Source organism: Vanellus vanellus, assembly GCF_965231255.1.
Source record: "Vanellus vanellus genome assembly, chromosome: 1".
NCBI classification, from domain to species: Eukaryota; Metazoa; Chordata; class Aves; order Charadriiformes; family Charadriidae; genus Vanellus; species Vanellus vanellus.
Window position 1 is genome coordinate 67,866,773 of NC_138905.1, and position 13,671 is coordinate 67,880,443.

The window sequence follows — 13,671 nt, forward strand, 5'->3', positions numbered from 1 at the left end:
AGCTGCGTTGTGCCATACAGACATCAAGATCTTTGAGTACCAAAATGTTCACTGAAATGGCTTCATGCTTTCCTCGTTCTCCCACTGTCTGCTCCCTTTTTCCTCCCATGTACGTAGACATTTTAGAGAACTGGTTATTGAAATAATCTCACTAAAGTATGAGATGCACTCATATAGAACACGAAAAACAATCTGGCCGTTGCACTAGACATCACCTCTTCACCCTGGGTAGGGAATGATATTGCATAGGCCACTAGACACGTGCCTCCTGAAAGACCTCAGAGACAGCCTGGCATCCACTAATACCTCTGAGTATCAAAAAGCTTGGATTAAAAAGTCTGTCCCTGGTTACAAGTGTAGGGGCTGTCTCTCAAACTACTTGGCAATGTCTACAATTGCACTATTTTCTTCTTCCTCTCACCAGCAAACTTATGCAGCCAGAAAATGTCTTGTAGCGTGTTCTCCAGCAGCAGCTTCCTGACCCTGGATTTTAAAACTGATGAATCTGTGGGATACAGAGACTTCAGAATCCTTTGTGGAGAGTTGTATCAGCAGCCAATGCAGTGAGCTGGAAGGCAGCAGCTGATGTAAGTAAGGCTCTGGGTCTTTCCCTGCCTATGCCTCAAAGCAATCCTGTTCTTAAAATAGTATTGAAGGTTACAGGCAGGGACATCCCTAATGTTTATTTGCTGAATGTGCTTCCTCGAAAGCTATTGTCTGAGATCATTTCAAGATACTCTTCCGTGCTCTGATGCATCCAAAACTGCAGCGAGTTAATTCAGCGCTCACCGCAGGCGCTTCACACGAGGTGGTAGCCCTCGTATCTCTGCTGTTCTCTCTGCCACCAACCCAAATACAGAAAAGTCCCTGAGGAATGACTGTTTATTTAAACTAGTTTTGGGGTCGGCTTGTTTTTGTTTAAAACAGATGCTTATTGGGAGGAACGATTAGTCTCAGCATGTAATTGACCTCTGATTAATTAATAACCACTGTCTGGAACCTGAGACTATAAACAAGAAGCAGAATGACAAACAGTTTAATCCATCTGTGTAAACTTTTGCTCGAGAGCTTCGCTTCTCTTACTAAAGGGTTATGCCTTTTCCTGGGGTGCACAAAAGGGATAGAAGGAGTCTGTTATAAAAAGGTTAGTTCCCGTGGTATGATCCAGACTGCCACCAAAACAGGGAGATGTGTTTTATCTCAGCCCTTAAAAATCTCAGTAGGTTTCTCCAAACCAACTCTACCAATTATAAGCTTTTAATGGGCTTACTTTCTGTTAAACCTCTTTTCCCCCTAGAATCATCCTCTGTATTACCAGTTTCTGAGGAAAGTAAATACTGTTTATTTCTAGTTTTGTTTCTTTCCTTTCTCATGCTAACACCTCTTGTGATCAGTGAAAGCTGGTGGTGGTGGGATACAGGTTATTTATGCGCTGTTTAATTCGCTGTTACTGGAGATGGTTGGGAACACTTTAGTGAACTAATTTTAGAAAATGGAGACTTATTGTAATAGAAATGCTTCATAAATACAGTTTTGACTAAAAAAAAAGGGGTCAGGAAATGCTTCTCACCTGCAGAATGTGACTTCCTGAAAAATCTGTGGAGAGCTGCTTACCCAGGACATTTTGCCAGCCTGCACACATCTGGGACATCAAGGTTCAAGTCCTTCCTCAATTGGTATTAGTTAAGGACTTTATTTTTTTTTTGGTATAGCATGTATGGACAACTTCTGTTCTTTTGAAGGGAAAATTAAAGCAAAGCATTCCCAACTCTCTCCAATACAGACATTTCAATCCCACCAGTGGGCTACTGTGGAACCTTTGATGTGGACACAGCTGTCCAGAATGATTCTGGTGCTTATTTGGTGTTGGAGCATACTAGCTCACCTGGCAATTTTATTTAACAAAAAAAAACCCAAACCAACAAAATCCAACAAACAAACAAACAAAAAATACCCCAACCAAAATACCCTCACTAACAGTGAGGAAATAATTCCAGAGAAATGCGAATTTCCAGTGGTGCATCCATTCCCTGTGCAATCGCTGGCAGACCCATGCGGGAAAGCCCATGATGGATGAAAGTGCCTGGCCAGCCCTGGTTGTCCTGTACCTGTCTGGCCAGCCTGCAGTATGAGGGTTAACACTTCTGTGGAGGCTTTCTGATTGATGAAAAATGGGTCCTGACAGCTGCATACTGCAACTTCAGGTGGGCAATGTCCTCCCTCGTCAGAGCACCGAGGGCTTGCTAGCTTCCGGACAGGACAGTTTCTAAGCCATCTTGTCAGTCCTGGCAAATAGAGATGGGCTTACTGTTTCCCACACGTCTACGTATATCCAGAGCTGCCCTCCAGCAGCTTAAACCTTCCTGTGTGGCTTTCTGTGCTGCTAGCAATGGTGGTAGTACAGATGAGGCATGGGCTTTGATGTGTCCCTGGTAATTAATTTATGCATGCGGTCCTGGGAGAGCTTGTCCTCTATCTCCCCAAAAAACTGCTGTTGCCTGCATTATGTGTCTGGACTCCCCTTATGTACTTACCGGCCTCAGTTAGGTTGAGGTACTACATGCTTCTGTTGAACCTTCATCTCTGTTGTATGTAGGCACCCATGGTGGTGGCATAGGTCTCGAATGTTTCATCAATGTTAGCTTCAGTGTAAGCTCCATCCGTGTTGGGGTCTGGCTCCTGAGAAGGTGAGCGACTGACTCGCCTCTGGACCCCCTGCGTTAATCGTAACAGCAGCAAACCTTTGGAGATACAAGTCAAAGTTCTCTGTCAGTACAGCACAAAAAGCACCGATACTTCAAGTGCGATTCCCAAAAGTGTCCCTGTGATGTAAGGTTACGAGTCTTGAAGCATGAGTATTGCTTGGCAGCAAACGTTACGAGTGAACTTTGAACTCTTCCTGTTGTCTGAACTATGGGATTTCTTAGACTGAAAAATTGTTTTCCTTCCTCCTTGCCCAGTGCCCAGACAAAACAGTTCTGGGGAAAAAATATTTGTTGCCAAATGTGAAATACGGCAACCCCATGCTTGTGAAAGCCATGCTCACGCACTATGGCTTTGGCGGGTTTCTTGTCAGAAATGACCTGGCACTCCTGGAGCTGCAGAAACCCATTGAGCCAGGTACTGCTTGGAGCCCCTCATATCCACCTGTGCTGGGCTTAATGGTTATGATAAGACTCTGACATGGGGCACAGTGTTTAGTATGTGTGTGGGGATGGGGGTGGGAGGGCATTGGTGTAAACACTAAGGAATGCTAAGAGTGAGATGAACAGCGAGCCTTCGGACAGGCTTGCCTCCTATTATCTGGTTAAAATACAGCATGGGGGTTAGGAATGCTTCTGCTGTTGTCAACAGGCTTTGAATCAGGCTCCTCCAAGCAGACCTGCCCGTGACCGTGAGGTATAAACGTAGGCCGGACATGATCCTGAGAATAGCAAAGATCACCTGTCCTACCTGTCTCCCCAACCTGTCACAGCTGTACTATGACCGGTGAAGTTAATGAGCCCAAAATAAGCATGCGTGTCCCAAGGGAGCTGTTCTTGTTTTTTTTCTCCATGAAGATTGGTATGCACAGTGCTAATATGATATGCACCTCTGTGCCGGTAGCAAAGTAACGTCTGAGATTGCAGGGGCTGAAATCTAAAGAAAAAGCTTTTCAGTTGCCTGTACCTTATTAGAGGAATATTTTGCTGCGGTGTATAATTTAGATTTTATACAATGAAGTGCAAAGCTTGGATAGAGCTGAGAGAAATTACTCCTTCCAGTTTGTTATGTGCAACTTGGGGCAGGACTTGGGAGAAGGAACAGGGAAGAACTGAAGCCAAATGTTAAGCAGTGGGGAAAAGTGATCTAAATGGAACCGGTGCACAAGAACAGAGCATGTGAATAAGGAGGCTACATAAGCACATGGATCCCGCTATGTCCTGTTAAAAGAAAATGCCACAGTCATTTCAAGAACTGCCTAACGACCCGCACTGATGATGGGAGGCTTCTGTACTCAAGGAGTAAGGTTCTGGGGCAAACTGGCCTGAGGACAGTGTCTTCCCTCACCCCCCCTGGATCCATGCCTCTTTGGAGGGCCTCCTCTCTCATCTTCTTAGAAACAGCCTTCAAAAGATGTTCAGTTTGACTGTGCTGTGGCCTCACAGTGGTATTAGGAGCAAGCCAGATTTGACTCATTAAAACAGTGCTCTCAGGCATCCAGCAAGTACAGCGAGGGAACATATACATTATTAAAGCTCTATCTCATCTGTTTTGCAGTCTGGTTGTGGGATATTTGGGAGGAGGGGGAAATGAAGCAGTGAGTTATGAGGCAAGAAAAGGAAGGGTCTGACCGAAGTAAGAGCAGGGAAGCTGTACCTGGTGTCGATGGGAATTTGCTCTCCGAAACAGGCAGTTCTGTGGCAACGACTTGCTCACCAGGCAGCAGGGAGGAAGCAAGCACTGCCGCAAGATGCTTAACAGTGGGGCGGGGAGAGATGGGAGCTGGCAGTGAGCACAGGTTACTCTGACATGAAAGAGCACCTATGACCTATCGAGGGCAGTGACAGCTCAGACTGGGGGCAGTGGCAGGAGAGACTGCCCCGTCTCCTTAAATGTCGCCTGCAGCACGTGAAACTCTTCCCAAATAGGAGCCAGTCTGCCTTTTCTGTCGGAAAGCTGCCACTTTGGGAAAGGCGGAGGCTAAGCGAATGGGAACAAATCCAAGGGAGATGAGGTCATTCTCCTGGTGTCTTAGTGCCTGGGGCCTCTGGCCTGTGTCACCCCTGCTGGTCGTCACATATTAATTGTTTATCAACCTTTTACTGGTGCTCATAATTCCTTATCTTGAAGCTGATTGGTGTAAAATGTCCTCATCTTCAATTAAGGGTTCAGCATCTCTTAATATTACTGCGCAGGCTCAGTGGGTGAGGGTCTTTAAGTGGAGGTGGGTATCCTAACTTCTAGATGAGTAGTTTTCATATTATAATTAGTCAAGTTCACCTAAAGGGCACATTTCATGCAGTATAGCCAAGTTTCTTGGGCAATCAGCCCACTCAAGTTTCTGGTACCTGGTTTTAGGTCCAATTGTTCTTTCTAACCCATTGTCTTGTCAAGAATCATTTACCCAAATGATTTACAGAGTTACAATCACTACAATCACAGAGGTTTCAATATCAATACCACCTCCTCGTTCAAAATGGCCACGGACCCCTCTGCCAGGAGACGTGGGGTATGTGTGCCTGAATGTAGCTGGCACAGAACTGGTCTGCATCCCATCTGACCGGTCCTTCACCAGAGTCTAGCGCAGACAGCAGCAGGGAAGCACGCTACTCTCTGGTTGGAGGTTAATCTGGGAAAGCTGGTGGGGTGATGACTGACTTGGGGATGCTGCCAGAAGGTTTGCAAGTGCTCATCTGTGCCCTGCAAGAGGCTTTTGCCGCCGGTGGTGTGCTGCCTTTGCTATCTCTTAGGGGCTTGCCCCAACCCTTCTGGTCTTTTGGTGACCCCTGCAAGAGACAAGGGAGAGGTATGGGGACTATAGGGCTTAATATATCATGCACACTTCCCGCAGGTGACTGCCACCCTGTTACTGTGCCTGGCTGATGGGCTTGGTTCCCCCTGCCAGCTGCACACCTCCCAGCTTCAGAGGGCCCCACTCCAAGCTCCACTGACTGCAAAAGCCAAGGTGGCTCCATACAACTGTCTGGAGAGAGAGACTCCTTCTCCTGAAGTGTATGAAATACTGTTTTATGCAACATTGGATAACGTACATGCAAAGAGAAGTAATCCCCAGATTGAGGTCCGCCCCCAGAAGCACATGAATGGCCACCAGGAGAGTTGCAGGGCAGTTAACGCAGCGTGACTCCTACCTCTGCAGCATCCCTGATGGTGCTGTTTTTCCCAGAGGAAGCACTGGCTGCTCCAACGAGCAGAGATCTCTCGCCTCTCACACGAGGCCTGTGCGAACTACCGGGGACAAAATATTGAAGAGGCCAACATCTGTGGGAGCACTGCGGGGGACAGCTTTTTGCACAGTATGTAACCGATGGGGTGGGAACACTGGGCTGCACATCACCAGGACTCAGAGCCGTCCCCTCCCCGAGCTCCCTGGACGTGAATGCTTTTGATGCTGTCGGCAGGTGAGAGCTCCTTGCTTGTGTCTTCTTTCCCCTTCCTCTTTTCCTTCTTTCAGGGACATTCTGGGTGGCTGCTGCGTGGCTGATGGGTGTTACAAGCTGGCTGGTATTGCAAGCTAGGGCAGTGACAAGTGCCATCCAGATTCACCAAGGATTCAACACCAGGGTTTCTGCCTAGGGACACTGGATTTCATCAGTCACGAACCAAAATGTTTGATTAACATGAACAGGAGGTTTTCAGGTTTTTGTGTATTTTTCCTCAATAAAGAGGTTGTGATGTATACTTGGTAAATGTTAGCCATTCAGGTCACCTTCCTGCAAACCCTTCCTCTTTGGAAATTCAAACTTGAGCACTCGGTTTCAGAAACCCTCTTTTTACTGCAGCAAAGCTTATGGTGCTACAGAGTTGATATAAATTCGGTTCCTGAAAGGTGCCTAGGAAATACTATCCTTCAGTGTTTGGGTACATGTCCTTCACACAGCTGGTACTCATCTGTCAAAATAAAATTGGTATCCCCTGTTCATCTCAGATAACCTGATTTACCAGAGGGAAGGGGCTGCTGCAGCAGCGTGGATAGCTAAGATGGACTGCTTCAGCTGCAGTGTTACTTCGCCAAAAAGGAAGCAATCTGGAATTTGGTGTGATGGCTCATCCATTGTAGGTATACCTTCAGGTTTCAGAGAGATTTATCTACGCCAAGCTTGTAGCCCTGTCTCTCATGTTAGGAAGGCCATACATTTGCCAGAAGCTTGGGGTTTTTGTTTGAAATGGAAGGATTAAAATATAGTTTCCTGGGGGAGGGAAAGGTGGTGTCTGACTTATCTCAAGCTTCCTATGAGCTGGTAGCTAAAAACTAGACTTGGAAGTAAAGTGTATTTGTGAAGATGGGTTTTAATGCTTAGCCCTATCGGTATGAATCAGTGAATTACAAGCCAGGAAACCTCTGCCTCCATCCATCTCCTCTGGTTTCAGCACTGTTGTGCACCACATATGCATCTGTCCTTTAAACAGAAGACACTAGGCTCTTTTCTGTCTCTGTGCTTTGTATTGCAGTCCACTTAAATATGGAAATACACACATTGGAGTCTTTGTGATGAAACAACTTGATGGCTGTTGTCTAGCCAAGTGAACTGGGCAACTGTATCTGCTGCCAAAATGGCTGAAGGACTACAGCCTGCCCTTACACCGCGTCATTCAGGTACAACAGTTTAATAATTCAACAGTTACACACATGATCTTTTGACTTATCAAATACTACTCTCTCCGTTGTTTGAAAGAAACCCTTCTCTCTCCTGTCCTCATCCCATGCTGCTTTTGGAAAGAAAACCTCATATTCTAGCACAATTCAGAAAACATCAGTCAATCTTTACAAAAATAATAGCTCCCCTGAACTAGCGGAGCTGTAAATTGCGGTATTTTGTCAGGCTGCTGTTGCTGATGACTGACTTGTTGTGTTATAACTAACTTTAAAAAACTGCCCTGCCATCACGACAGCAAATGTGGTGTTGGTTTTGGCTCAAAGATGTGATTTCCCCAACGTGTCTTCAGCTGTGCAAATAGAGCAGCTTAGGGTTTATAATTCAGTGCGGTATCGCAGGCCAGGGAGGCTTCCTATTGTGAAAATGTGCGTGGCATTAGGTGAATAACCTACTCACTGAAACCTTCAAAGATGTGGGGGTAGGATGGGTCACCATGCCTGCTCTTGATGGCAGGGAGACAGGGAGAAGAAAATCTGTTCCCAGGACTCCTGGCATGCCAGTAACCATTTTTTACATTTGGAAAGAGGATGTACTGCCCAGTGAAGTGACAGCCTCATTCCAGGCGTGGTGCTGCCCGTGCCCGAGCAGACTGGCGGAGCTGGCAGAGGTGAAACTGGTACTAAGGGGCATAATGACTGAACTGGTAAGGAAAGTGTCACCACGTGAAATAAGTTGTACTTCCAGTGCAGAGCTAGAATTGAAATGGACATGTAGGGTATCTGCTGTTTATGTTGTCCCTCCAGATCTGCTGGACACGATCCTTTTGGACCATCCCATCCAGAGGGACCTTAACAGACTTGAAAAGTGGGCCCGTGCAAACCTCATGAAATTCAACAAGGCCAAGTGCAAGGTCTGCATGTGAGTCAGGTCAATCCAAAGCACAAATCCAGGCTGGGAGGAGAATGGATTGAGAGCAGCCCTGAGGAGAAGGACTTGGGGGTGTTGGTGGATGAGAAGCTCGACATGAGCCAGCAATGTGCACTCGGAGCCCAGAAAGCCACCCATATCCTGGGCTGCATCAAAAGCAGCGTGGCCAGCAGGTCGAGGGAGCTGATTCTGCCCCTCTGCTCCACTCTCCTGAGAGCCCACCCAGAGTACTGCATCCAGCTCTGAAGCCCCCAACTGAAGAAGGACATGAAGCTGTTGGAGTGAGTCAAGAGAAGGGCCATGAAAATGATCAGAGGTCTGGAGCGCCTCTCCTATGAAGACAGGCTGAGAGAGTTGGGGTTGTTCAGCCTGGAGAAGAGAAGGCTCTGGGGAGACCTTATAGAAGCCTTCCAGTACCTAAAGGGGGCCTACAGGAAAGATGAGGAGGGACTCTTTAACAGGGAGCGTAGCGATAGGATGAGGGGTAATGGTTTTAAACTGAAAGAGGGTAGATTTAAGTTAGATATTAGGAAGAAATTCTTTCAGGGTGGTGAGACACTGGAACTTGTTGCCCAGGGAAGTTGTGGATGCCCCATCCCTGGAGGTGGTCAAGGCCAGGTTGGATGGGGCTTTGAGTAACCTGGTCTAGTGGGACATGGCCCATGGTAGGGGGGGTGGAAGTAGATGATCTTTAAAGTCCTTCCCAACTGAAACCATTCTATGATCTGTTTGATGCAGAGACATTTGGCAAGAGAAGAGAGAGCCCTGGTCCCGGGTGAGGTGCAGCACTTTGTACAGAGGAGTTTTTCCTCTACCCCTTTTTACAAGCAAGCCTGGCTCTCACATTATGGATATACTCACTGGGGGAAAGGCAACAGCAGAACCAATGATTATTTGCACCTTTTGCAGGAGGAGGCACTGAGATACTGAAGGAGGCATAGATGGTGGGGGTAAGTGGAGTTGCATAATTAGAGTGTGACAAGTAATTCCCAAAAGTGTGGACCCTAGTAAGCTCTTTCCTCTAGTTCTAGAATTGTTTGAAGCAAGAGAAGATCAAACATTGATCTACACAGCATTGTTTTTTGGGGGAATATTTCTGCTCTCCAGGACAACAGCTTCACCACGCTGCAAATGTTATTCCTCATTCATCCCTTCAGAAATACCTTGTGCACAAATCACACAGCACTGATGTTTTTCTGCTTAAAGAGGACAAGACAAGTGTATACTGCACCAGTTATAACTCTGCTGTGCCATCTGGCTATATTTTCAACAAAGGAATTCAAAATCAGGAGGAAGTTCTCCTGACCACCATCTCCTCCACTGGCCCCAGCTGCAGTTCAAGCTAACCTGGCTTTCTCGTTCCGTGGGCTCTGGGGTTTGTGTATGTTAAGGTCTGGAGGGAGAGGGAGGGCTGCTGCCTGGCGCAAGCTGGACGTGCTTGAATGCTGCGTGCGAGTTTTTTATGTCACAAGATATGGGGCTATGAAATCGCAAGTGGGCTTCTCATTAAAGTTTCCCAAGTAGGCAGGAACACAGCATGTCTTGATGCTGCTAGAAATGTCCTTCTATTAGCAGTTACTGCACGAAGCCGATTGTCCTATCAAAGAGGCATATTCTGCCTAATTGCAATGGAGATGTAATCCTGGTTCACTGTTCTCACTTTGTGATTTTTTTTTTTTTTTTTGCTTAAAAGTAGTTTAGCAAGAAACTACAAGCTGCTGATTTTATAATCAGGGTTCTTTTAAAATTTAGCAGCTGCTGAATTAATATGAGTGGTGTGAAGTTTTGTTTGGTTTTTCTTATGAAAATGGCCACAAACAAAAATCAAATTTTTTAATACTTTTTTTTTCCCAGAATAGCTCTGCTTAAAGGACGGGCTCAGATTTCTTCCTTTTAATGCTCTAAGTAGCCTGTCATATTTGTATATTGGCTGAAAGAACCTCCAGGATGAATCTGTAACATTTGACATAAGTAAAACTTACCAACTCAAATGCAAATCAGTATATCCTTGAAGAAAAATAGCCTGAACTGGCTGGAAGCTGCATTTTAGCATCTACATTTCTTTGCAAGAGCCAGTTCTTTGTGTGTACTTTTTCTTTGGATACAGAATGAATGCATCCATCCATAAATAAGGATCAGTTGCTACTTTTCTTCTCAATATACATAAAGGATTTCAGCTATGCTTGCTGTACTCTCTGCTCTCACTTCGTTTAGTGGCACCATTTATATAATTGCTGCTTTTTTGATTAAAGTGCACGAGTACAAGCTGAAATCTTGACACAAGACAGCCAACACTTTTTAATTACCTTTAGCTCAACTCAAGCTGAGGCACATCTCTCTGAATGCAGCTGACTTGCAAGAAAGTCTGGAAGAGAAACGATGCACTTTTTATTTATGATTTTTCTCCAGCAAAATTGCTCTGCGAATTTTTATTGCCTAATGGTTTCTCTGACACCTTTTAAACCTGTTTAGCCCTTCACCAAGAGACTATTTTATATGAGACTTGGGCCAGTAAACCATTTCTGTGATCTGGAAAATGCTATCCTTCCTTAACAGAGCAATCCATTTTGAAATTAGCTGGGCCTGCCTGCTCAAGAAGAACTCACAGTTGCTTGGCTTCTAGTCCTGAATAGAGCTATTAAATGCCATATTAAAAAAAAAAAAAAAAAAAAGAAAGAAAAAAAAAAGCAGCAAAAATCTATTGCTGACTAGCAGGTCCTGAAATTCATGTGTACCAAGGGTAGCATAAATAGTTTCAGTGTGTGATTTTTGAGAGAATAGCGGTCTCTGGCTTAGTAAATACTAACTTCTACCCAGTCTATTGAAAAAGGTGATTATATAAGGTGGAAATCAGCTGGGGCTTCAGCAGCGCCGGGAGGAGCTGGCTTCTCTTCTAGTCAAAATGACTTTTAAAATTGACAGCACCTAGTGATATGGCTGTTAATTGACTTGTCCTCTGTCAAGCTATGTCCAGCCTTGTTGACCTTCTCTTGTGTGATTCATGACCTTCTCCTGTGTGAAGCATGGCCTAAAGAACTAGGTCCTTTCTCTCCCTTGTCTAAGGCATCTCATAGAAATGCTATCACCCTTTATCACCCTCACTGATGTACGAGGGAGGTCTAGTCTGTGGCAACTGCTCCCTCTGAACAGCAAAGTGGAGTTTTGCTGGATTTAAGCACTTTCCTACTGGAAATCAACGTGTTATGGGTAGGTATCTGCTCACTGCAGCAAATGGTAACGGCAGGCTCCTGGCAAGTGACGTACTGCTTTCCACTGTTTCCAGGTAAATGCTTCCAGTAGACATCCTAAACTATATTTAGCTTGAATTTGTATATGAGCTTTAGTACCTAGAGAGGGACAGGAGACCTGGGGCACCAGAAGGTACAGTGAATAATCCCAGAGAAGAAGCCTGAGGAGGGAAACTGGTGTCGGGGCCTTTATTTTGTGATTGGTCTACTGTTGGCACTGCACGGGTCAGCCAAGGAGGTTATACCCCCTTGAGCACAGCACTGCTTGGGATATCTGGTAGTGAAACCAGTTGTAAGGCAGCTGGTCTCACTTTCTGATCAGGAAAACACTGAAATGGGGGGCAATTTGAGTTAAATTCCTTCATAATTGTTCTTCTCCTTGTCCTAGCAGTTTCTGAGGAAATACAGTTCCTCTGAAAAGCCAGAGGAGCACCTTACTCTATCACTCCCTTCTCTCTATCGGCTGATATTCAGTATATTTTTTGCACCAACGCAAAAGCACTAAATTTAGCAAAAGCGTGTGCTGTAGCCTACTCCTCCTTTGTAGCTCCCTGGGAGATCTGCTCAGAGGTGACCTGGCTGAAAATACCAGCACAGTCCAGTACCAGTTGGGAGTCTGGGGACTGTTGGGTGCCTTCTTTAGCTATTGGAGCTTTTCAGAGTGGTGGTCAGCAGAAAGGATGCACCCACCTGGCTTGCAAGAGGAAAAGCAGACCTGACTTTTAAAAAGGTGCAACAGACTCAGTTATACCAGGTATTTCTTAGAGTAGAAAGCCATGATTTAGTTGCTTGAGGGCTTTTCTGGTCTGCCTCTGTTTTTATTAAGCTCATTTTTCTTTATCCCTGACCTGTGACAGCTGAAACAGTCTTCCTGAAAGAGAGAAGATGAGTGTGTGCACACACATGGCAAGGAGCCAGGGAATAGCTATTGGACCAGCTTGCTGTGTGAAGGATGCCGTTCAGTTTGGGTTCAACATGGATCACCCTTGTCCTGTGGTTCCCACATAAGGCTGGGAGTCCAAGCAGGTCCCCCCACCTCCCCCCTCCCCCCCCCCCTTAGCATTTCCATCCTGTTTGACCAAAGGCAAGTGAACTGCAGGTTTCCTTAAAGCTGAGATTTTTATTTCCCAGATTTACTAGCAATAGTGAGAGACTTCTTACTGGTGGATGTGACGTTGCTAATGTAGATGGCAGGCTGGGCTATAGGGGAAAACCTCTGCCAGTTCTTGCTGCCCTCTACCTGCTCTTGCTGCTCTGTTTCCAGCTGATGAAATCCGCTCCTCACTTCTAGATGCTGCTGGGTGTTGAGAGAATCTTTGAGGCACAGGAAGGAAAACGTGTCTTTATGGTAGGTGGCATGATGTTCTGTAAGCTTAGACATCTGCTTTCCCTCTTTAGAGCTGCTTCCCTCCCGGACAGTGCCAGATGACAACCCGCTTGTCATTGAGAAGGTGTGTAGACTTCGGCTGGATTTGGATAGTCATGGATGCTCAGTGCATTAGCTCACAGTCCCAGTTTTGAAGATGCATAAACTTAAGAGTACACTTAACCAAGAAATACTCCAGCCCAGGTCACTAATGTTTATCTTCAGGTTTCCTATGGACGTCTTCTCACTTTCCTCCTCTGCTGCCACCACGTGGACACGTCTCTGTGTTCATTTAAGGTTTATAGTAATCTTTGAGAAGAATATGCTCCACCCTTGATTGAATTGCAGTTTTCAACTGTACACAATGTGTTTCTTCATTTGCCGTCCAATTCATCTGGGAGAAATCCCACACATTAAAATAACAAAACAAGGAGAGAGATTCTCCATCATGTTTTTCTTTCCCGTTTTTCTACTGAAAGACTTCCAAAGGGTGTTCATTTTTCACACTCTAGAAAAGATTATATAGAGTAACTGAGTGTGCACAGCAAGTTACAAATCTCAGACAGAAGTTTCACAGACATCTCAATCAAGAGCCGGGCTCAAGCCTGAGCAAAATTTTTCCAAAGGGCCATTTATGAGGCAATTATATGCAGAAGAATCTGTGTCACCGAGGGTTGATTGACTGGCTTTTACAGGCTATACATTCAGCTCTGAAAATTGCACTTGGGACTCGGCACCATTTATGCACTCCTGGAAATACTATTTTGAGAGCAGAACTCTATTAAAACTGCCAGCATGGAGTTCTGGAGAA

General features: G+C 45.6%; 1 protein-coding gene across 1 annotated transcript in view; it reads left to right on the plus strand.

Moving 5' to 3' along the window:
- Positions 1–3,493, plus strand: part of OVCH1 (ovochymase 1) — a gene marked incomplete at both ends in the record, with an annotated part of 37,368 nt that extends 33,875 nt beyond the window's left edge. Inside the window, 7 exon segments of the mRNA XM_082479492.1 lie at positions 425–563; positions 2,121–2,136; positions 2,140–2,204; positions 2,337–2,395; positions 2,597–2,649; positions 2,961–3,120; positions 3,381–3,493. Of these exon segments, the coding sequence (XP_082335618.1) occupies positions 425–563; positions 2,121–2,136; positions 2,140–2,204; positions 2,337–2,395; positions 2,597–2,649; positions 2,961–3,120; positions 3,381–3,493 (605 nt within the window).
- Positions 3,494–13,671: the final 10,178 nt, after the last annotated feature.